Source organism: Rattus norvegicus, chromosome 19 (genome assembly GCF_036323735.1).
Source record: "Rattus norvegicus strain BN/NHsdMcwi chromosome 19, GRCr8, whole genome shotgun sequence".
NCBI lineage: Eukaryota > Metazoa > Chordata > Mammalia > Rodentia > Muridae > Rattus > Rattus norvegicus.
Window position 1 is genome coordinate 69,153,555 of NC_086037.1, and position 23,923 is coordinate 69,177,477.

Genomic DNA, 23,923 nt, shown 5'->3' on the forward strand with positions numbered 1-23,923 from the left:
TCCCTGGGTGATGCCCTCTGTTTAGACTCCATCAGAAGCCATTTGTCGTCTGCTCCGCGTGTGCTGCTGGGTGTGGGAACCTTTTTGAGGTGTGAATTATCGGTGCTCTAACTCATTCCTTGTTACCACAGCAGTGCTTACGTGGCACAAACCTCGTTGGCGAGCTCAAACAGAGCCTCCCATGGCGGTGTCCCGTGAGGATCCTGCAGCCCCAGCACGTGCCGGGCGGGCACGGTGGAGCGGATGCTTCACACATGTGCCGTTCTTCTTGCCTTCTCTGCCGCTTCTCATGGCAGAGACCGCCATGAGTCCTTTCTACGTCTGTGGAGTTAGCGCTGCTGTTTCCCACACCACGCCCCTTCCTGCTCCTGTCACTGAATGTGGGTGGGTTTGTGAGTATGCGTGTGGAAGCAAGAGTATGGTTTCCTCTACACTCAAGGAACTAGATAGTATCCACTCTGTGAGATGGGTCTTTCACTGACACCCGGAGCTTGTCAGTTGGGCTATCCTAGTGGGCGGCAAACCTCTGGAGTCTGCCTTTCTCCTCTCCCCAGCGCTGACTTTTTTTTTTTATTTTTATGGATGCTGGGGTTCAAACTCTTCCAGCTGAGTCATCTCAGCTCATGAGAAACCCCCAGGGGTAGCCATTGGCCTTGCATGGTCACACCCTGGCATATGTTTGAGTGAGGAGGAGTCTCCAACAAGACCCCTTCCCGAAGACTGCAGCCCATGTGAACTAGTTCTCTTAACTCTGGTCCCGTGCCCCTGCCCAAGTCCTCGGGAAATGGGGGTGCTTGGGGCACTGTCACGGCTTCACAGTGTGTTTTGCCGTTCCGTTTGTAGACTGCTTTTAAGTTGGCTCCTTTGGAATTAGCGAACTTGTCTCATGCTCAAAATAGATTATGTTGCCAGGAATCAAAGCCGGGATCTGAGTGTGGGTATGCTGGGGCTGTTGCTGCTGCTTACTGCCCACCTCTCCTGTCCTGTTGCCTGGAGTGAGTCCAGACTTGGAACTCTGAGAAGGAAGCAAGGAGTCCAGGTATCCTGTGGTGGCCACACTCCCCACCTGCAGGTTCCTGTACTGTGTGAATCACTTAGTGTCCCAGCCTTGGGTCTGAAGAGGCACACACAGTCCCTGGCCCAAGGCTCGGCAGGTGGGCGTTTCCTCTGTGGCTGCCTGAGGGCAGAGACCAGCTGCTTGCTGGGATTCCGAAGGACGAAGGACGGGAGTGATTGAACCCCAGGATGTGGTGAGAGCATAGCAAACAGATCTGAATGACCTTCTGTTGCTACCTGTGAAGTGGGAGTTAGGGTAGATGGCCCGTGAGCGGCTTCTAGTGGCTTTTGTCCACCACGGTTGTCTTAGTTGCTTTTCTGTCCCATGAACAGGATACAGAATCACGCCCAAGGCAGCTTATGAAAGAAAACATCTGAGTTGGAGCTCACAGTTCCAGAAGGTAGTACAGTTCATGAGCATCGAGGCAGGAAGCGCAGCAGCAGGCAGGCATGGCATTGGAGCAGTAGCTGAGAACTTACATGTCCAAACAACAACCAGGAGGTAAGTGCAGGTAGGGTTGGTGCCTAGGCTAACTGGAATAGCTTGAGCTTTTGGAATCTCAAAGCCCACCCCTAGGGACACACCTCCTCTAACACGACCACGCCCCTTTATAAAGACCACGCCTCCCAACGAGGGCACGCCCCTTTATTAAGGCCACATCTCCCAACAAGGCCACGCCCCTTTAACAATGCCACGCCCTTTATAAAGACCACGCCTCTCAACGACGCCACGCCCCTTTGACAAAGGCCACGCCTCCTAACCGCCCACACACAGTTCCGCCAATGGGGAACCAAGGATCAAAGATAGGAGCCTATGGAGCCGTTCTCATACAAGCTACCACAGCAGTCTGAGGTTTGTTTCTACGTAGAAACCTAACTGTCTGGAGACACTTGAGTGCCCCCCACCCTCAACTCTATAATAAATCTCATTGCACTGGCTGAGTGGTTCGCATGCCGGCAGAGGCGCCTTAATGCCTTGCACACGCTCTTTGTGTGCCGTGCACTACACGTCGTTGTTAACGTGCTTTGATCACAGGGCTACTCCTGTTTTCGCTGGGATCAGCATCCGCGTTGCTGGGATGCCATAATTTAAGCTAGAATACACTGGGCTCACGCTCAGCTATGAAGGATCTAGAAGCCTGCTATTTAACCCCACCATTAGGTAAAGTGCCTCAGGAGACCAGAGTTGACACAGCCATTTGGCTTCTACTAGAAAGGCAGCGGTACGAATCATATGCCTATCTGAATAGGGAGGCCCTGTGCAGAGTGGGGCAGGCAGGTGGGAGCCTCTGTGCAGCTGTGCCCCGGGGACTTGGAATTCACACTCAGGTAGATATGGATGTGTCAGCAGTGGATCCTGTGTGTTCAGAGTCAAGTTTGATGGACCCTGACCAAGCCACCTCATGAGTTCATGGGGCAGCGTAAAATGGCAGACCAGGTCAGGAGACTCAGGGACCCAAAAGGAGGAGGATGGGCCCTTGGTGTTGGGGGCCAAATCTCCAGTCAGGAAGGTGGAGAGCAGGATGTGGAGAGAGGCAGGGCTCGACTGATCAGAGGGTGCTTTGTGGCCAACCCTGCCCCCAAGCAGTTCCCACTGCCCCAGAGGACACAGGGCCCTGGGAAAGCTTGTGGGACTGGGTCTGTATCCCTCCAGTGGTTCTGGCTTGCTGGTGACTACCCATGGAGACAATTGGGGTGTGGCAGGGCCAGGTCTTGATAATGGTGAAGTCTTGGGCCTAAATAAGGGAGCGGCATGGTGTCAGCCGTCAAGAAGGGTTGGGGTGTCTTCTTGGGAAGAAAACTTCTCCTTCAAACCAAAGGCAGATCCTTCCCTACCCGTCTTGTTTCCAGTCCCCTTTCCCTTGAAGTCTTCAGGCTTTGCTGGGGGTGTCAGGCAGAGCTTTTTGGAAACAAATGGACACTGGGCGGCTCCTGATTGTCTTGCTGTGCTAGGCCTCCTGGGAGCCTGACATAGGCAGGGCTGGTTCTGTCCTGGGGAAGTCAGCAAAGGCTAAGTGTCAGAGTTGTCAGCAGATGTCCCTTGTCTCTGGGGCCACAGGCTTGCTGACCTTTGCCCCAGTACCTTCAAGGGCACTTACAGAGGGTTCTCTGCTGGTGGCCACAGGAGAGTCTGATCTTCCTGAGTAGATGTGAATGGCGCACCATGGATTTTTCTTTTCCAGATGCAGCATCAGGACTGATCTGGGCAGACATTTCCCGTCTTGTCACAAGCCCTCAGGATGGGCTAGTGCTATATTATAACATGGCCCATGCTGAGAACGAAAGAGGAACCCGCATTTGGCTCAGGAGAGAGTCTGTGTGTGGTTCAGCTTTTATTACCCTTCATTAACAAAGGGAGATGTCCGCTCCCACCCCCACCCCCCCCAAGTTCCGGGAGAAAGTGGAGATTTCCCCCTGGCATTGTTAGTTTTAGAGCACAGCCCATTCTGATCCCTCGTGAATCCTTTTCACCTTTTCCTCCTGGGCTTTTCTTTAGTGATGAGGTCACGGGAGCGTGTACCCACTGGTCCCTCGCCTTCCCCATTCCTTGTCCCTGCTTGCAACACCGTGTGTGGGAGCAGAGCCCAGTGTTTGCTGTGCTGTGGGCTTAATCCTGGGAGACCCTGCAGTCATTTTTCCCAGGCACTGTCCTGTCCGTCATCTCTGTCCCCAGCATGGAGATGAGGACACTAGGTGAAAGTACCAGGTCCCATCGCTACGTCTGAGGTGTGCTGGTGGTCGTGAGAAGCCGGCTGCTTCTCCCTCAGTGCTTCTCTCAGACATGATATCCACCTGTGGGTCCCCATCCAGCATCTGTGCCCCCTAAGTCAGGATGAGGCCAGGACCTGGGCTGAATCAACCACCACAGCATGACACAGGCTTCCAAGCCTTCGACTCCATCTCGGCAGTGCCTGTGGAGTCCATGGCCCTCTGCAACAGGCCTGGTGGAGATGCACCCGCTCACCTCCATGACCTACAGTACGGAAGCAGATTGGAAGAGAGCCCGCCTTCCTTAGCATCGCAGCAAAGCTGGGGAAAAAACACAGGTCTCGAGTGGACTACTGAGGCCGAGGCTTTTGAGAACTGGGTTGTTTTGAGTCATGTGGAAATATCTACTCAGCCTGAGTTTAAGCTCTGGAGGCCTCTAACTCTGATTCACGGGGCCATCATAGCTTTGTACAATGCTGGAAGGCACCAGGAAGACAAATTAGACCAGCATCCCTTAGAGACCACACAACTAATCCACCCCAGGAGGCCATTCCTCCAGACCTCTGGTGGACCCTCATGGAGTATCGTGGGCTGTGTGGAGGGCAGGGGACAGGGTGGTCAGGTAGATCCTTGGCTCACATTTATAGGCAGTTCCGAGAGAGCAGTGTATGCAGACAGCATTCTGTCAGTGAACAGTGAGTGGCCAGGAGGTTCAGCCAAGAATCAAATGTTTATTTCCATCCTGTCAATGCCCGTCAGCTCTGCAGAGTGCCCAGGTACCTGTGACTGCACTCTGCCCTTCTGGAGATAATGGGTACATAGAGACTGTGGTTTCCCATTTGAAGGCACGTCCTGTTCTGTAGAAATTTGGAATCAGACTTAGCAGTGAGGGACAGTGCCCCCGGGTGTCCTGCCATGGCCTGTTCCCAGATTAGGGCTTTTCTGCTGATACATCACAACCCTTCCTCCTCTCTGCGCTCTGTCGGTTGGGGTTACACAGCCTCTCTTTTTGCGTGTGTCCTTCTAACTCTGTCCCTTAGTAATTCAACCCATGTTCACCCAGTGGTAGATCACTGAGAGTAACAACTGAGGTGAATTTAGAGTGGTGTATGCCCTCACACCACCTGGTTCAGTGCCCGCCTGTATTTCGCCTGTATTTCTGGGACTTCCTTTACCAGAAGATGGTGTTGAAGGGAGAAAAATAAGATCCACATGAGGCTCTGTTGTCTCTGACCCCATGTCACCAAACAGTTCTAGCTTTTCTTGAAACACGTCATGTGCCTGGGCAGACCATAGGCTGGACAGGATTATCTCTGAGTATGGATGAAGAGGCTTCTGATTCTGCTTCCCAGGGATCTGTGGTTTCCAGAAGCTGTGTGTGAACAGGAATTAGGTCACCCCAGGAGTCTGGAAAGATCTGATTTGTCTTAGAAATGTGGGTACCTAATATTCCATCTGGAGGAAGGGAGACCGTAACATCATTAGGGCCTTCCAGTCGGCCAGTGAGCCAGGTGGGTTAACCCCAAGTGGCCTGCTCCCTCATGAATGAGGTTGATATACAGAGTGAGTGTCCCTCAGTCGGCTGCTGAGTATGGGTAGAGATGTAAGATTGGCGCTCCAGGGTGGAGCTGGGTGTGTGGTGTCTGAACCAGCCTGGGTTTCCCTGTGGAGTGGTGTTTCTAACTTCTGAGAGTCCGCGTTCCTTGGGATGCTCAAGCCCTCCACTCCTTTGCCAAGCTTGGACTTAATTGTTCCGTTACATCTGGGTTTCAGAGCTTCGCGCCCACACCCTTTTGGTGTGGTTGTGATATGGGGTGCACAGGCCAACGACTGTCACTACAGACAGAGTGGTGGCCGTTTCTCTGGCAGGCACTGACTCCCTGTAGATGTGTCCATATTCTCTCTCTCTCTCTCTCTCTCTCTCTCTCTCTGTGTGTGTGTGTGTGTGTGTGTGTGTGTGTGTGTGGTTTTGTTGCTGTTTGTTTTGACCCAGGGTCTCATGTTAGCTCAGGCTGGCCTCACACTCACCATGTAGCCAACGATGACTTTGAACTTCTGATCCTCCTGCCTCTGCCGTGGAGGGGCTGGGGTCACAGGTGTGCACCAGCCCTCCCAGTCTGTGTTGTGCTGGAGATTGAACCCAGGGCTTCAAGCATCTGCCTACAGAGTCACATTGCTCTTCATTTGAAAGAGACCTGCGTGAGTTAATCCCAGAGGATGCAGCCCCGCCCCCTTGCGTGCCACTCATCCAGTGCTCTGGAAATACATCCCAGAGCGCACAGCCACTGCCCGTTCATGTACTGAGGTCAGTGGGGCGGGCCTGAGCGCCTGCCATGATCCAGGACAGTGTGGTGCCCGGTGTCTGTCCCTGCTGCTCTTGGCTTTCTCTCCGAGGGTCCCTTCTCTGCTTCTGTCAACCCATGGAAGCTCGTGTATGTGTCTTGACCAGGAATCAGGAAGGCAGCACCCCCTCTGCTGTTTGGAGTTGGACACAAGAAGCAGATGAGATAACAGGAGGCTGCTCCTTTTCCCTTCCTGTTCATGGGTGTCAGTGTGGGGCCCCGGGATGGCCGCCGTTCTCATCCATGCGAGTCCATTGCCATCTGCTTCCCTAGGCTTGCGATTCCCCCCTCCCCTGGCCCTCCACCCACAGTGGGAATAATGCTTTCATGTGTGGACGCAGTGACTGCAGACCTGCCCCTGCCGCTTGCTGGAGTGGAGGGTGGAGCCTGGACTGTGCGCTCTTTCTGGCAGGGCTGGCTTTGGTGATGAAGTGTCAGGTTTGGTGTTAGCTCTCGTAGGGGCGAAGAAGAGAGGCCAGATTTCTGGCCTGTATTATGTATTGCAGAGGTGGCTCTGGTCAGGCCACTGAACTTCCTGGGTCCAGCCTCAAAGGTGTGGAGACCTCTGAACTAAGTCACTTCCTGCCTCGGCAGCAGCTCTGGGGCGAGCTCTGTGAAGAGCACACACTGCAGTTTTCAGTGTGGCTGGTGCAGCAGTCAGTTGCAGGCCCTCGATTGGGAGGACTGGAAAGAGTGCCTGAGGGCGTGTGTGAGTGACCCATATGCACACCCGGCCTCCAGATCTGCTCACCCAGGTGAGCGATGAGCACAGGGAGAAACTTCCTATCCAGGGGGAGGAGCTGGAGTGGAGCCGTGCAAGCATGGACTCCACCCAGCTTTCCTCCACAGCACAGCTGATCGGTAGGTCCCAAGTGTTCCAGCAGGACACTCTTGGGGATGTTCCAGCAGGGTACCCTTGAGGGGTTGCTGCCACTCACCTGACACACATGTTCTCCAGCGGCTTCCCTGCCAATTCAGACCTTGAAAACCCACCCCAGAGTCACATGTGTGACTCACACCTGTAATCCCAGCACTCGGTAGGCTGAGGTGGGAAGAGTCATGGGAGTTCTGTAGTCTGGCCCGCAGTGTAGACCATCCTGTCAAGCTATCTGCCTCGATTATGCTGTGATGAGCTGTGCACTCTGCCCAAGGGTGGCCTCAGGACTCTGCAGCTGTTGGGGACCAGGTGGTGGCTCTGCTCCCCTGTGTGGAGCCTCTTCAGGGCATAGATGACTTGCAATAGTCCTGCCACAGAGGTTGTCTGTCTACCTGTGGCCTTTAACCTCTGTTCCTCCGTCTCCTGAAACTTGCAGGATTGCTAAGATGTCTTGCTGATAGCAGACCAGTGGGGCTGTGTCCTTACAGAATTCCCTGCCGCCTCATCGGTCCTGGCTGCCACCTGTTGAATACAGCCCTGCAAGTTAGATCTGAGACAGGATGGTGGTCTGAGTGTCCACCCTGGTGTCCCCAGGCTCCAGATGAGGCATACTTAAGGAATGTCAGCCAGGTTGCCATGGAGATAGATGGCTTGCAGTACAATGCCTTTGTAAAGCAACAGTCTCCTTACCAGGCAGGAATACTGTAAGGTGGCCCTGGAAGAATGTGCTACAGAGGTCCCTGGCTTGGCCCTGTGCCCACCACACCGACTACAGGCGGGAAAACAGAGTCTATAGTTCATGGTGGCTCCGCCTGAGAACAGAGGCTGGGAGGGGTCACCCCCAGGGCCTTTGCTCCCTCGCTCCCTGACATGGTCCCTGGCATGGCCTCTTGGCTTCACCCTACCTGCCCTGCCCTCCAGACACCTGGGCGAATTTTCTCGTTGAAAGTTGTAGCCCTGGCGAGTAGCTCCTGAAAATGCTGTGGAAAACAAACAGCAAACCCAGAGCAGTCTGTGTGAGTCCCTGTTACTGTGAGCCTGGTGGAGAGTCTGGAAGGTTCAGGAAGATGGACTGTGAGAGCCAGGCCATCTGGTTGGTTCCCTTGCCTGTGGGTCTCTCGCCGAGCCTGATCTTTTACGTCCCTGCCTTCCTGGAACACTTTCACCCGTGTGGTCTCGTCCACCATGTACACCCAGGGGGGCTCTTTGTTCTTCTTTTCTTGTGTGAAACATCGCAGTATCGACTGACTTTCGAATCTCTAACTGGTCTAAAATTAAGTGATGTAATCAAGAGAGACAGACTGTCCTGCTTGGGACAGACACAACATGAGGCCTGGTGTCTTTCCCTCACCACAGGGCGTTTCTGTGGCTGTCCTGATAGTCTGAAGGCAGAGGGGAGCAGTCCAGCTTGAAGCTCATCCTTGGGCCCACTGAGTAAGGGCCTTGGCGTGGCTTTTTCTTTCTGTTTCTCTTGTATACACATTTCTACACGTCAGAGGGGTCAAAGCAAAACAAAACGAAAACACCCACAGCCCTTTCCATATAGAAACAGCCCCTGCCTCGACCTTGCCGAGCTATCCCTTTGAGAAACAACATCCCATTTTGTCTGAGGACTCCTAGACCCACCGCTCACCAGGACGGAGTCTCCTTCCAGCCCTCTCCTGCCTGCTCTCATGATTCTACACAGAGGTCTGTGTCTGAGGTTCCTTTTGTCAGACCCAAGAGCTCTGGCTGTCTGGGCTGTCCCCACCCCTGGGAGATGGATTACAGCCATTGTTCTTTGAGGCCTCCTGGCAAGGCTGACCGCAGGGGCTGAGTTAGGCGGAGGCCCTGGCTCCCCAGAGGCATTGGTTTGCATTCACTTGGCCTCTGCCTTGTGTCTGGAATTGATACGTTAATAAAAGCCCTGGTGCCCGGCCCCTCTTACGCTCATATGCAGATTTATTGTGTGGTCTGTCTGCCCGAGTGTCTAATTTATTAAAGACAACAAAATGGGTTCTTTCTCACCCATTATTCGAAGAGAATAATAAGTCTCTGTCAGATTAGCTTCTTGGGACTCAAAGCTGAATAGTGGCTGTCTGTGGAGCCCTTGGGCCAAGAACTCACCTCATCCTGAAGCCGAAAAGTATATTCTGAACATCTTAAACACTTCACTGTTCAGCCCATGGCAGAAATCAAGCGGATAGAGAGACCCTCCGTCATGCGGGGCTGTGTTCTTTTCTGTGTGGGGCACACTTACACAGAGAAGAAGCAGGGTCCCTTGAGCTTGCTGGCCTCTGCACCTGCCCTACCAGGGCTGGGCCACTGCCAAAATCTTCAGGCCTTTTAAGATCAAGCCACTGAGGATGGGAAGGGAGCCAAAGCCAAGGGAGCCCCTGGGACCTCCTTTTCATATCCTCCACCCCCCCCCCCCAAGAAAATCTCTGGGGCAGTAAGTGCTATTCTCCCAAACGAAAATGTAGGCCAGACTCCTAATCCCCAGGGCCTCGGGACGGGGCTGTATTTGGTGACAGGGTCTTTGCTGAAGAAGTCTGGTTACAATGAGGTCAGTAAGGTGGCCCAAAGCCAGTGTGACTGGTGTCCTCATAAAAGGGAAACGTGGGCACTGAAACACAGAGAAGGCCATGAGAGGATGTGGGGAATAGGCCACCTGCAGACTTAGGGGGAGGAGCCTGGAGCAGACCTCTCAGCCGGCAGAGGAGCCAGCCTTGTGACCTCTAGGCCTTGGATGCCCAGAGCAATGAAAAATAAACTGAGCCTCCCAGATTGGGGTCCATTTGGGGCATCCCCAGATTCAAGTGATATCTTCTGGGTTATGAATTAACTTCAAGACATGAACCATATAGATTACAGCCTCTCAGTGTGAGGACCTGCAGCCTTTGCTGGTTGGACTGTTGTCTGGGGTTTTGTTTCTAGCACAAAGACCCTCCTGGGCAGGCTGGAGTTCTGTCCAGCTTTAAGTGCAGGTCCTGGGGAGGGAGCCTTGCTTTTCTCTGTAGTGTAGATGTCACTGGGCTTGGGCTGAGTTTCTGCAGGGAAGTTGGTTTCTGGTACCATCAGATTCCTTCTCTGAGTCGGGGCCTTGGTTTCTGCTGCGACCCACAAGACACAGGCCTCTGAGGTCATGGTCTCTTACTCCCAGGGGTCACTGTGGGTGACCTGTCCAAAAACTGAAAATCAGAACACAATCCAACAGGCAGCTTTTTCAGGTGACTTAGTTCAGAGGTTAAGATAAGAAGTTCTCAGTTGTTCCATGTTCTTTAAAAAGACCGGTACTTGGGAGTTAGTGGAGAGATCTCCCTTCCCCAAGATGTTACATGTTGTTTAGTCACAGAGTTTCCTGTGGGGCTGTTAGGACTCTCCCAGTTATGGCTTTGTGAGGCCTGCAGTTTTCTATGAAACTCCATTTCTAAGGGAAAGAGGATTTATAACCCCAGATCCGGTTCCAAAGAAATTGCACCCAAGGGATGGGCTGCAGGCCATGCAGAAGAACATCTGGTCTATCTCAAGGCCTAAGGAGATGGCTTGGTCGGTAGAGAGCTTGCTGTGCAAACATGAGAAGCTGTTCCCAGAACCTATATGAACAGGCTGGTGTGCCGGCCCATGCTTGCGATCCTCTTCATCGCTGGGGTCCGCTGGCCGGCTGAACAAGCTCTAAGTCACCAAGAGACCCTGTCTCAAAGAACAAGGTGGGCAGACCACGAGGTTGGTCTCTGCCTTCCACACACACACTGAGAAAGCTATGTCAGTGTGACAAAGGCTCATTAGAACAAGGACTCCCTTTGTATGGAAGCCTTGTGTTGGATGAGAGGATACCATCTGCTGGTTGGGGAAGGAGGCTAGCACTGTGCCCAGAGCAACCTGCAGCTGTACGACTGTGACAGTGACTGACACTGGAGGGAGCTGGCTATTGACTTGAAATGCTGGGAGGTCTAACCCCTTTTGGGTGGGGTGTGTGTATGCACCATGCATGCGTGCGTGCGTGCGTGCGTGCGTGCGTGAGAGAGAGAGACAGACAGACAGACAGACAGACAGACAGACAGACAGAGACAGAGACAGAGACAGAGAGACTAGCAGTGTCCTGGGGCTAGAGTGGTAGAGGGAGGGGCAATGTATGCAAACTCCTTTGGGAGTATCTGCTTCCTGGCCCCTATTGGGCAGCTCCCAGCCTGCCAAGGTGTCCAGGTCATGCACGCCCAAGTCAGGTGGTGAACTGCACCTGTAGCCCCATCTACCTTTTTTTAGAAAGTCCTTCATTCACAGCTGCCTACAGAAAAAGGCGGATGCCGTCAGCCTGTCCACAAGCCCATGGGAAAGGTAGATCGTTACACAGGCGTGAACAGAAGGATGAGAAGGACCAGCCTTGGGCTTCAGGCTTTGGAGACCCATGCTCTCTCCTTCGGGTATCTGTGAGCCACAGGGCAGGCTGGCCAGGGCTTGTTGCTCTGTGTGTGGGGGCTGAGTGGATGAAACAGGGCACCCTTTGCCCCACGCTGTGGCTGTTGCCCTGAGCTGTCACCCGAGAGCTTGACTTGCCTACACTCTCTGGTGACCCTGGCTTACCATCTCTGAGGCTGAAATGTTCAGTGCTTCCTGGAACTTGCTAGAAGCATCAGGAAAAGGCAGGAATCAGGAATTCAGTGAGCCCAGGGCCGATGGGAATTTCCCCGCTTACTTCACATCTCTCTTTAGCTCTCTTTCCGCTCTGCTTCTTGATTGGTTCCCGAGGGCCACATCCAGGGTATGGGGCACTGTGATTCCGGGATGCCACTGTGGACCAGCCTATGGCCAGCATGTGGCAGAGGGTGACCATGTATCTGGTCAGCCAGTCTGTCCCAAGACTGTCCCTGGCGGTGGAGAGAGCTGGCACCCTGCCCCAGGCAGCCACAGTTTCACTGAGGTATACAGTGTTTGCCCTCATTTCTATCATCTGGGTCTCAGTTTTCTTCTCTTTTGAATGGGATGCTCCACAGATGTGGTAAAGACCACACACGGACTACAGGGCACCTGAGAGCTGGACAGCCCCATCAGGTGGCCTGTCCACAGGAAGCCAGCTTCAAGAAGGCAGTGTCCTCTGTCTCACCAAAATGCCGATGTGGCATCTGGTAGGAGCATCTGGCTCTCTCTGCACATGGCCAGCCACCTATGAAGACATCACCATCCGATGTTTTCCTAACAGTCCAGCCTTGGCTGAGTGCTCACGGCAATGGCTGTATCTCACAAGGCTACTTTGACTTCTTGAGGGTTTTTTTTTTTTTTTTTTTTTTTGGAGAAAATAGATTTAGTGTGGAAAGTGGTGTTTACCAAAAAGACTTAGAGACAGACCCAGCATTGCTCAAGTCTAGTCTGCAGGGGTAACTCTGGGTACTCACTTGAATTCCCAGGGACCTTTGGATTCTGGGCTACTGGGTGGATTACACCGGAGGAGCAGAGGCCAGACCTACAGCATTTCTGCAAACAACTCCGTGTCCGGGCACCGTTGGCAACCTCAGGCCAGGCCTGGCCAGATTGTCTGCCTCTTCGGCGGTGCTGAGCACCGTGTAGATTTATAACTCCACCCGTAACATATTTGTGCTGGGTTTAAAAATTATTCATGAGAATAATTTAAGAACCCGAAAGAGTTGGAGAAATAGAAACACCACCCAGCACTCTCAGCCAGCACGAGCTCCTCTTCTGCCTCCCCGTGTCTCATTCCCGGCTGGTCCATATGGGTGTGTATTTTTAGATGGTTGTTTTATTGTGTACATAAAATCTGGTCTCCCACTTAACATAAGCATTTTGCATTTTTGATGTGGTCTTTATCATTATAATTTTTAATGAATGCGTAATATCCTCGTAAGGGGCTGTAACATAAATTAACTGCTTGGAGGAGAATATTTTAAGTTTCTTCCCTACTTGTATAAGTAACACTGTAGTAGTTACGCATAGAATGTGTTCCTTATTTGGGATTCTTCATTTCGATAACTCTGCAGAAGCCCTTGGGTAGATCTGGGAGGGGGAGTGAAGCCCAGCCTCAGGGCCTAGAAAGAGCTGCGCCTGTCTTCAGGGTTGGTGTTCACTGATCACTACTCCTTAGGGGACATGGGAACACTGAGTAGGGTAGCTGTCAGGAGGGTTTGGCACTCTCCAGAGGCCAGCCTTTGGATCAGGTGTGGTAGATCCAGCTCCTAATGTTACATTGTAGCAGCCATCTTTCACCTTGTGGTTCCTCATCTGGAAAATGAGGCCAGCAAACCACAGACACATTGTGAATGAAGACTGTTTAGTAAAAGGAAGACCGGATGGGGTGAGATAACAGATTTAGCTGTTCTAGTTGAGGCTGATAAGATGTGATAGCTGGGTCCCCGACTGGAAGATGCTGGTTATGCTCCAGGAGCTGTGTTGGGCTGGCCCCTCTGCTCCCCCGATCCAGATACACCGATGGGGAAAGCCCTGGATGCTCTGAAGAAGGTGTCTTCTGAAGGGTCGCCAGGGTCTACGGTGGCTGCATGGGACCTGATCATCCAGGACACAGTGGACCTGCCTTGGGGGTGTTTGAGGCTGACATGGACAGACAAACTTCTGGTAGCGAATAGGGCAGGAGGCGGCATGGTGAGAAGTGTGCTGGAGAATGATGTGCCAGGCTACGGACACACTAGCCAGCAAGACCCCGTTTCCTGTTCTGTTGCCCTCTGCTGTACCCTCACCCTGGGCTATACACTGTGAAGTGCTGTCTGACTGTTGAGCCTTTCCACCACTTTCCTGTCATCTGTTTGGAAGCTTTACTTTCTTTAGTTTAAAAATGTGATTGACTGGGATGAGTCCCAGGGGAAAGCATTTGCTAAAAGCCCCTCCCTTTTATGTGGAAGACATTTTCTAGTCAAGCCTTTGATATGTGTCACTTCTGTACTACGAGGGGATCTGCTTTGACTGTAGCCAGAAGCCCAGGACAAACAGAACCGGGGCCAAGAAAGGGCTGCCATACCACTGCACATGCAGGATCTCCATTCACAGGCAGGGAACGGGTGTGGGTGCCACGCCCAGGTCACACCCAGCTCACCCACGCACTCCACTACCTTATCCTGAAGCCTCTGCCTCTGCCTCCAGGAACAGGACCGAAAGCTGAATTAGTTCCCATGGCTCCCAGATTCTTCAGAATCCAGGGTGAGGTCACATGCAGCTGCTTACCTGCCCTGTGCTCATACCGGCCTCCTTTGGATGTCATTGGCCATGGTTAGGGAATACCAGCTGCTCTTAGAAGGAGGGATGCAGTGGGAAATAGGTCATCTCTCCTCTCACCCCTTATGTCTGCTAAGGTTGGCTAATCTCTTATAACACATTCACTAATTTTCCCAAGAGATGTCTATCTTCACTTCCTTAAAGGAGAAGGTGGGGGGTAAGATTGCTCAAAACTGCCAATCAGAATGTCCAGGACCCTCACCCTGAAATAAGCAGATGATGGATACTGGCCTAGGCGCCACGTTCTCTTTTTGAAAATAAGGTCTATGAGCACTTTACCTGTAATTTTAAAACTTTAGACTTGGAGAACATCGTGAATATTGTGTGGAATTCCTGTGTACTCATCATCCAGTTCTTGCATACATAGGATGCCAATATGGGTATTTTATCAGTCGGAGTTCTTGTCTAGTCACCGGCCTCTGCCCAAACACACACCCGAGTGTGTGAGGACTTGTGAGGAGTGTGTATTTGGACTCAGAATGTGTAAGGCCACATTTTCCTTCAGTGTCTAACCCCTGGCCCCAGGCTCCTGGGCTTGGAACGTGTCACTTAGAGCCACCTTCCCCCACAGATGCTCCGTAGGCCACCCTCAGTCCACAGACAGACAAAGCCAGGCTGTGACAAGGCACTGTGCAGTTGGTGGATCCTACTGGGAGCAAGGCGGCACCGCACCACGGCCCCGTGGCACCTCGATCCTCAAGTAGTGCGGCCCTAGTTGCCTGAGGAGACAGACAGAGCAGCTTAAGCCTGATCTTCCTCACTGTGTCTCAGGAGCCCCTGGCGGACTGGGTTGCTGGCAACCATCGCTCTTGCCTGTGGCCGAGAGCACAGCTTTGATGGCGTGTGTGGTAGCATGCAGGGTAATGGGTATTGTGCTAGGTGTGTGTGTGTGTGTTTCCTGGTGGAGCACCAGTTAGCGTGCTCCAGTTATAGTGCTCCAGAGTACCGAGTGCACCTGATGTTTCTCAGCAGCCTCCCCACGAGCACACACAGTCAAACAAACACACGAATGACCTTTGTCGAGTGGCGCCTGTGGCCCGCGGTCAACTGAGCGTCTACAGAGCACACTCACCCAGACCTCACTGAACCTTGCCCTCTGCCCTCCTGAGCGGGACAGAGCTCTACAAGCCGCTTGGCACAGTGAGCACAGACGTGGAGCAACGTCTCACGGCTGTGTGGGAGGCCACGTCTCAGAACTGGGTTCTCATCTCCTCCACTGACCCCTGACTCTTACACCTTCATGTCCTCGGGCTCTTAGCCGAGTGAAGGTTGTGGCTCCGTCAGCATGGGCTGGGAAATCTGTCGTGGGCTCTTCAGATGTGTCCCAGCGCCATTCCTGTAAGGTGGGGCAGGAAGATTTTCCTTTCCACTGTGCACGTGGTGGTGCCAACAGCTTCTGAGAAGGATCCGAGGGATCCGTGAGGCACACCTGTGGCGCTAAGCCACCCCTCAACTCCTCAGCAGCCAGTGATGGGGGGGAGGAGCTTCCCTCATCTACAACCCGTGCTCCTGACAGGCATTGAACTCCCAAGTAAAGCCCAGCTGCTTCCCGAGGCCGAGGGGTCAGGGTTGCCAAGGCTGTGTTGGGAAACCTGTGATGTAGTGATTGCCCCTGTGGGGACTGGGGCCTCTCACAGACTCTGGGTGCCCCTTTCTCGGTGGATTGGTCGGGTGGGTGGTTCGGTGCACTCCTTTGGGAGGTTTTAAGAATTTTAGGAGATGATGAAGTACGTCTCCACAGTGCTGGCCTGGGGGTTGTAACCCAGCCTTTCTGTCCTGTGTCTACTCCCCAGTCTTCTGTTCTCATCGCCCACAGCCACAGGCTGTCCCAGCCATGCCTCCCGTGCCGTGATGGACCGTGAGCCAGAGTCAGTCCTTTTCCCTTATGTGGCTGCTAGTTGGATATTCGGCCAACAGCGAAAGTGAGGCTCTGACCCAGTGAGCAGCAGGTGCCTTGCCCTGTTTGGGGAGCCCTGTCATCTGGGAGAGCCCTGTTGTCTAGGGAAGCCCTGTCTGGGGGGGAGCCTGTCATCTAGGGGGAGTCCTATCATCTGGGGAGAGTCCTGCCGTCTGCGGAAGCCCCGTCTTCTGGGGGAGCCCTGTCTGGAGGAACCTGTGGGTTTTTTTTTTTTTTTTTTTTTTTCTGCTCCACCATGGTAGAACAACCTACCCCAAGGACTTGGAAGTAGCCGGCAGTCTCTGGGTCCCTCCGTGGAAATACTTGGCCATGAGAGGTGTGGTCTGTAGCTGGGAGCTGTTCTTCTCCGGCTCCTGGCTACATAGCACCTCGGTGGGTTTGGACGTCTGAATTTTGAGATGGGTTCCAAGTCTGAGTAAAGCCTCTTTCGGAATCTGGCGGCCTAGCTTTTTATAAACCGAGTGCTGCTGTGCTGCTCAGCCCTGGTGATAATTACTGAGCAGTCTCTAAATGAGGCTGACAGGTGACATTGAGGAACCCGACATCCAGGAGTATTTTGGGGACTTGTTCTGTGCCTGACCATATGGTCTAGTAGCTAAAGCGATTTAGCATGGAGAAAAAATGTGTTTCAGAAGGGGAGATTTAAAACAGCCTGTTTATTTTCTGTTTTCTTTCAGAGGAATATTTTTATGTCTGTTACAGTCATGGCAGAAGCCATGTGGTTACTGCCTCCACCCCACCAGCACAGACCTGTCACTAGGCAGACTCTGTCTTCCTTCCTTCTAGCAGAAGAAGCACAGAGAGTGCCCCGTCCCAGCTTGGACACATGGGCTCTGAACACAACACAGAGCATTAGGACATTTTCAACAGCGCTGCTGGTCTAGATGTATTGTTCAGATCTGTAGATGTGGGACCGTCAAAGCGATCACAGGAACAGTGGGACCAGTGAGGGCAGAGCGTGCGAGTAGCTATGTCCGTCCTTAGCCGTTCACCACACGGCCAAGGGCATCCCACCGCCAAGGGTCCACAGAGATGAAAGACAGTTCCTGGGACCACAGAGGACCTGGGGGTCTTGAATGCTACCTGCTACCTTGAAAAGCCACCAATGGCAGCAAACCTGGGCTGGGGGCTCACGGCAGCTCTCCTAGCCTCCCAGTTTTGAAGCTGTTTGAGTAGTGACGCCTCATTATCCCTGACTGAACCCTTTCTAGCACCCCAGACTCAGGCCCGGGGTGTGTGGGAAGGAATTGTGTTTTGAGAAAAATGCCGAGAGTTGACCTGGATACGTTGATTCTGTGACTGCCAGAGACTAGGACTTGACTGGAGCCACCAGCTCCAGAGACCACATCAGAGTTCCATCTCGTTCAAGGTGAAATAGCTGATCCGGGAACCAGAGTATCTGAGAGGTCGATGCCCTGGTGGGAGGGAAGTATTATGAGTCAGAAAGTCTAACGGACCAGCTATGAAATAGAAGTGGGGCCTTAATTAAAAGAGCACCATGCAGCCCTGCCAGGCCAGAGCCGGCTGTTTTAGTTTCCAACACCTTTCCCTTCATTGCAGAGACACAGTCTGCTGTATTTCCCGGGTCACTGCACAATCATCACCAATGGTGGGCTCAAAGTTTATTTATAGCCCAATAATCAGAAGAACTGATTACAAGTATCGTTTTAGAATCTTCTGGCTGTAAGAAAAAATTGTAAATAGGGTCCAGATGCATGTTCAAACATTTGTCGCCCCCTCTGCACACTCCCCCACCCCTCACACACTCCCCCACCTCCACCCCCTTGCACCCTCCCCCACCCCCCTCACATACTCACCCCACCCCCTCACACACCCTTCCCATGACAAGCCAGCCATATCACTGTACCACAGAAGCCAAGGGAGGAAGGAAAGCCCCAGAAAGAGGAGGGACTGAGAACAGGATGGCTCCCCTTAAAGGCAGATTATGCTCAGAGCAAGTGACACTTAGAGGAAGCCTTTCTTAGATCCAGCACAGCACCTAGGAAGGCACACACAGCAGGCCGGTCCAGAGAGTTTGGCTACGTGGAGAGCAGGCCAGGCTGCCAGGGAAGGTTCCTACTTCCAGGATCCTCATCTGCTCAGGGCCTTCCAGAAGGCTGGGCCCACGGGAGGTCTCCTGTTTGGGTTTTGCACAGAAGCACCTCTTATTCTCAGCAGTCAGATCAAAGTGGGTGGATCATGCCTTAAGCTGTGTGGCTGTGAGGCTGTCGTTTAGTGCGATTCAGTGTTGATCAATGACAGCCGAGTGCTTGCCCAGATGGGTGGGACAGATTCCACCAAAGCTTATGTCTGGGTCTGCAGGCTGGCTCCCCGGCAGTCCCCTGTGAGTTCCTAGTGTAGCTCTGTAGGATTAATGTGCCCTTTGTCACCTTAGGAGCTCAGAGGGCCCAGCCCTGTGAGATTTCCCAGGACCCTATGACAGTGCCATGCTCAGCACATGGTTGCTATGGTCCTCATGGTCCTCACTGGAGTCCTGCAGGGATTGGCCCATGCTCTCTCCCTAGAGCACAGTCCAGACCTCTGGGTGATGACAAGGATCACCCTGCGTTGGGAGCGCTGGCCGCTCACTGCTGAGGTCCCAGGCGTGATGGCCTTATGAAACCACTTTGAGGTGGAGAAGCTGAGTGAAGGCGAGCGGACAGACGCAGACGACTCACCCGGTGTCTTTGTTTCTCCAGGGTGACTGGAATGACATCGACTCCATTAAAAAGAAAGATCTTCACCACAGCAGAGGAGATGAGAAAGCTCAGAGTATGGAGACCCTCCCTCCAGGTAGGAGTCTGAAGTGTGGCTGGGTCTTGATCCTCCTGATTGTCGATGGTCTGAATACAGTGCTAGGAGCGCTGGCTTGGGGCAGAGTGAATGACTTAAGCTGCTGGGCCTGCCGGAGAACACACCTTGGCTTTTCCTGTCAGGACCCAGGTGTGCGGTCAGCAGAATTTATTGAAAGAGAAACAGAGTAAAGTATAAGCAACAGGATCTGAACTTCCAGTTCGTGAAAAAAATTTCAAATTGACTTGACTTTTTTTTGTTGTTGTTGTTGTTAAAGAGTTTTAGGTTCATAGCAAAATTGACAGAAGATCCGGAATGTTCACATGCCATGCACGCAGCTCCCCACCGCCTGTCTGCATCTGACCAGAGTGGGGCGCTGGGAACAGGCCATGGGCTACATTAAATCAGGGTCCGCACCAGAGTCCACAGCAAGGATCATGCTTGGTGGTGGGGCTCACTCTGTGCGTGTGTGCGAGCATGCGAGCGTGCTTGGGGAAGGAGGGTGAGTGCGTGTGCAGAGGTCAGAAAAGGACATTGTCCTCTGTCACTCTCAACCTGTTCCTTTGAAGCAGGGTCTTTTCTTATATATTTGGTTGTGAGCCTAGCCTTTAACGGCTGAGCCATCTCTCCGGCCCAGCAGGGTCTTTTCTTAAACTAGGGACCCATGTTTTCTCAGCAAGCCCCAGCAATTCTCCAGTCTCTGTCCTCCTTAAAGCTGGAGTTGCTGGTATGCAGTGGATGACTGCCTTGTCGTATGGGACTGCATGGGTACTCTTCCAGCCCCGAATCCTGTGAGTTCTGACAAACGTGTGACAGACCCATCGAGTGTCAGAGTAGAGTGACCATCCTGGAGACTCCTGTGCTCTGCCTGTTCCTCCTCCCTCTCCCAGATCTTATTGCTCTGTACTACCCTTTCTGGCATGGCCTAAGATTGGATCAGAGTCGAAAGATTGGTGCATTTACCTACTAATATATACCTCAAGTCACTTCATGTCTCTATGGCTAATTTCTTTCTTTAGCTTTATTTTTCCATTTTTATTTTGTGTGCATGTGTATGTGTGTACACATGTGTGTGGATGCCTGTAAACGCCAGAAGAAGATGCGTTATGGAGGTTGCTAGTCGTGTCCAATATGTACACGTTCGTAGCTACACTGCTTCATGGTAGTAACACCCCCGGGAAGCACGCTGCGGCCTTCCAGCGTCGGCACGGGTGTGTTCTGCTTGTATGTCTGCAGAGCTGCTGTGGATGTGAGCTGTGCGAAGGGTAAGAAGCTGCTGCTCTCCGTTAGCCTGCCAGGCGCTCAGGCTAGGCAACCGATGGCTGTTAGGGTCAGTTAGTTGTTTCTGTCTAATGGCTACTTGTATTGTGGAAAACAAAGCATTTCCTTCCAACAGTCTGTGATCTTCATTAACGCTGGGCCAAGAAAAAAAAAGTCATAAAACAGAATAAAACAGAACAGATCTATAGTTTCGGGGCAAAATGATGAAATTAAATGTGTAGGTAACCTATTTATATACTGCTACTAAGTATTTTCTAAAGAAAGATATGTGGGGCTGGGGATTTAGCTCAGCGGTAGAGCCCTTACCTAGGAAGCGCAAGGCCCTGGGTTCGGTCCCCAGCTCCGAAAAAAAAAAAAAGAACCAAAAAAAAAAAAAAAAAGAAAGAAAAAAAGATATGCAAAGAAGCTATTACCTACGTGAGATGTATGTTCAAGGGTTCCTTTTTCACCCTTGATACCAGGAATACAAAGAGGAGTGCATGTATCTAACTGACTTACTTCGATTTATGAACAACTCACACCCTCATTTCACATCTGCGAACGCTGACTTAAACTGCCACTGGCTTTATCAAGTGGGAACATAAGTTCTGTGGTCAAAATATAAGGGACTTGAACTCATGTTGATTTAATTTGTGTTGTATCATCTTTTCTTTCTTTTTCTTTTTTTTTTTTTTAAAGATCTATTTACTTATTATATATGAGAACACTGTAGCTGTCTTGAGATACACCAGAAGAGGGCATCTGATCCCATTACAGATGGTTGTGAGCCACCATATGGTTGCTGGGAATTGAACTCAGGACCTCGGGAAGAGCAGCCAGTGCTCTTAACCACTGAACCATCTCTCCAGCCTGTATCGTCTTTTCAAAGTTTACTTTTTCTCTGTTATCTTTCCTTCATCAAAAAGTCAGCTGACTGTGTGCATGTGTTTGTGGGGTTTTATTCAGATCAGTTAATGTGTTTATGCATTTTACCAAAGTCATAATTATTGCAACTTTATAGAAAGTCAGGGTGTCGTCAGCCCCTGACTCCATTTTTCTTCTTCAGGATGGCAACAACCCTTCTGGATCTTCTGCTGTCCCACTTGAAATTAGAGTCTATCCGTTGATAGCCACAAAACAGCTCACTGAGACGTTCATTGGTTTAGCATTGGATCTGTGGATCTGAGAGAACTGACATGTGACAGTGATGTGTTCCCTACTCACAGACATGGCATATGTGACCACTTATCCCAGTTTTCTATGGTGTCTTTCATCAAAGCTCTGTGGTGTTCTTCATATAGCTCTGATGCGTAGACGTCCGAATTTAAATGTAAGATTCCTTCTGGGGAGTTCAGTGCAGGCGATACTGTGATCCTGACTTTAAATTCCACTTGTTCGGTGATACTGTGTTTCTGACTTTTACTTTGTCCGGTGCTGATATACAATGACACAACCTCTCGCCACTAAAGTCTCCTGTCTTGAAGTCTTGCTGGGGTTACTTCTAGGCAGTTCGTTGTTTCTTTCATACTTTCCATGCGAATAAGCACGGTCTTTGCGAGCAAAGATGGCTTTGTTTCTTCCTTTCCATCCACGCAGCTTTTATCCTCTTCTCTTGCCTTACTGCAGTCACTCGGATTTTTGGTACAGTGTGAAAGGGGACGGTCCTCTTGCCTTGTTTCTCATCAGCGAGACAGTTGGGTCCTCATATTTGAACTGTGGATTTGTCTCAGACATTAGTTTGCTGAGAGTTTGTCCTGAAGGAGCGTTGGGTTTTGTCCGGGGCCTTTTCTGCGTCATTTGATATGGTCGTGTAAATGGTTCGTTGATTATTAATTTGTCCAGCCAACCTTGCATAAGTATCGTTAAGTCCCACCTGTAGAATGGAATTCTTTTTCTACATTCCCGGATTTAATTTGCTAATATTTTGTTGAGTACTTCTGCGTATGTCTGTGGAAAAATGTGGTCCGTAGTTTTGTTTTCTTATGTCGTCCACCAGCTTTGGTGTTAGGCCAGTTCCTTCCGGTTCCTCCCCACAACTGCTGGATGCCCTCACAGAACTAAGGAGCCACCAGATTCCTGGAACCATTCACTCACGCACTGGGGACAGCCACAGCCTACACTCCCTGCAGAAGTAGGCGGTTGTCCTCCGGGAGCTGGATTTTCAGCAGTACTGAATTAGTAGATGAATTAGGGGATGACTGGGGTGACTGAAGCAGGTGGAGGCAGTGTTGAGCGAGGACCCTGCAGTAAACGTGACTGCTTCTGTAGAGGGGCTTAAGAGGGAAAACGGACTGACTGCAGGCTAGCCTGGGCTACATAGAGTGACCCTGTCCCCCAAACAAACATGCAAGCAGAAGAACCCTGCACAGGTTAGAGACGAGTCTTTGGAGACTCATTCTCGAAGAGCTGGGCAAGACCTCACGGATGTGCAGCAGCTGCCCCCTGCTCCCTGCTGTGAAGCCGCTCATCCGATAGCATCGATCAATTCTACACTAACTCCGATAGCATCGATCATTCTAAACTAACTCCGAGTGTCTCTCCTGGAACATCTGGTGGCTCCTTAGATCTATTGATGAGGGACTTTTCATTGCTTTGGGTTTCCTGCATTTCCATCCCTAATAATGAGTTATTTTAGGGTGCTCTATTTCAGCGGACACCCAGCAATGGCGGCCTTCCCTTCCTTCACTGTGAGAGCGGGCTTGCGGGCTGCAGTCCTGGCCTCCCCTTCTGTGCTGCGTGCTTACTGGAGCAGGGACACCATGAGGTTTTTCTTTTAAGCAAAGGAAAGTTAGGTTCAGTGTGAGATCAGCCACGAAACTCAGGGGCTTCATAGCACAGGCCTCTGTCTGTGGGTTGCCGCTTGCTTGCTTCCCACGCTGTCCCAGGAGAAGGTGGTTCCACTCCACACAGGTGGTTGTCCAGGGGGCCGGCATTTGCTTGAGCTGCCTCTGCCGGGGCGTCCATATCTGTGCCGAACTCAGAGCCTCAGAGCCCCTGACTTGCAGGCTCCTGGCTATTGCAGACACCTGAGGTGACCAAGGGTGCACCCATCCTCAGGAGCACGTGCTGGGTACCCCACCCTTGCTCCCCAAAGCCTCTAAAGCCCATGTGCTTGTCTCTCAGTGCCTGGCTTCAAACATGCACGTGGCCATGCTAGTTCTGCGAAAACTCATCATAGATTGACGAAATTGTTCTTTCAAGGATGAGGTTTAATTAAAAACAAATCTTTACAAAGAAATCTACATTATTTTGTTAGCATGTATTAATACGAGTCTTATAAAGCCTGGCTCATCCTGATTGAAAGTGCTGCCATCCTTTCAACTTCACTTAAATAATTGTTAGAAACTTGACATCATCTTTCCTCTGGCCCCAAGGAGTCCTCTGGCCCCAAGGAGTCCTCTGTCCCGGTCACCCAAGCCCAGGCTGGGCAGATAGCATCCCAGGGCCTCTGTTTCTGTGTGTAGCAGGCCCTTGGATGCGGCCACCAGCTGCTCCTGGCCAAGGGCAGGTGATGTGGGAAGTCCTCACACTGAACTGGGAAGTCCACGGATCGCAGCCAGGGTGTGACTCATGAGCCCCACAGGGGGATCTGGAGTAGAGAAGCCTCTGCAGCCCAACCATGTCTAACTAAGAATTTTTGTTGCAGTCCAGACCTCAGGCCAGACCTGAGGCTTCTCGGGGAGTCATCATGGGTAAGGGAGCTGTGGGTGCCCTGAGGGAGGGCAGACAGTTACCAGGACAGGACAGTGT

The 23,923-nt window shown here is 51.9% G+C and overlaps 1 protein-coding gene across 3 annotated transcripts in view; it reads left to right on the top strand.

The window, feature by feature from the left end:
* The window catches only part of Galnt2 (polypeptide N-acetylgalactosaminyltransferase 2), a 111,581-nt gene that overhangs the window by 42,898 nt on the left and 44,760 nt on the right, over nt 1-23,923 (top strand). For 2 of the 3 annotated variants that reach the window (NM_001106196.2, XM_039097658.2), the window contains exon 2: nt 18,820-18,913. In NM_001106196.2, the coding sequence (NP_001099666.2) occupies nt 18,820-18,913 (94 nt within the window). Of the gene's footprint in view, nt 1-18,383; nt 18,465-18,819; nt 18,914-23,923 lie in introns of those variants that run through there. The other variant, XM_039097657.1, reaches the window with a different exon arrangement.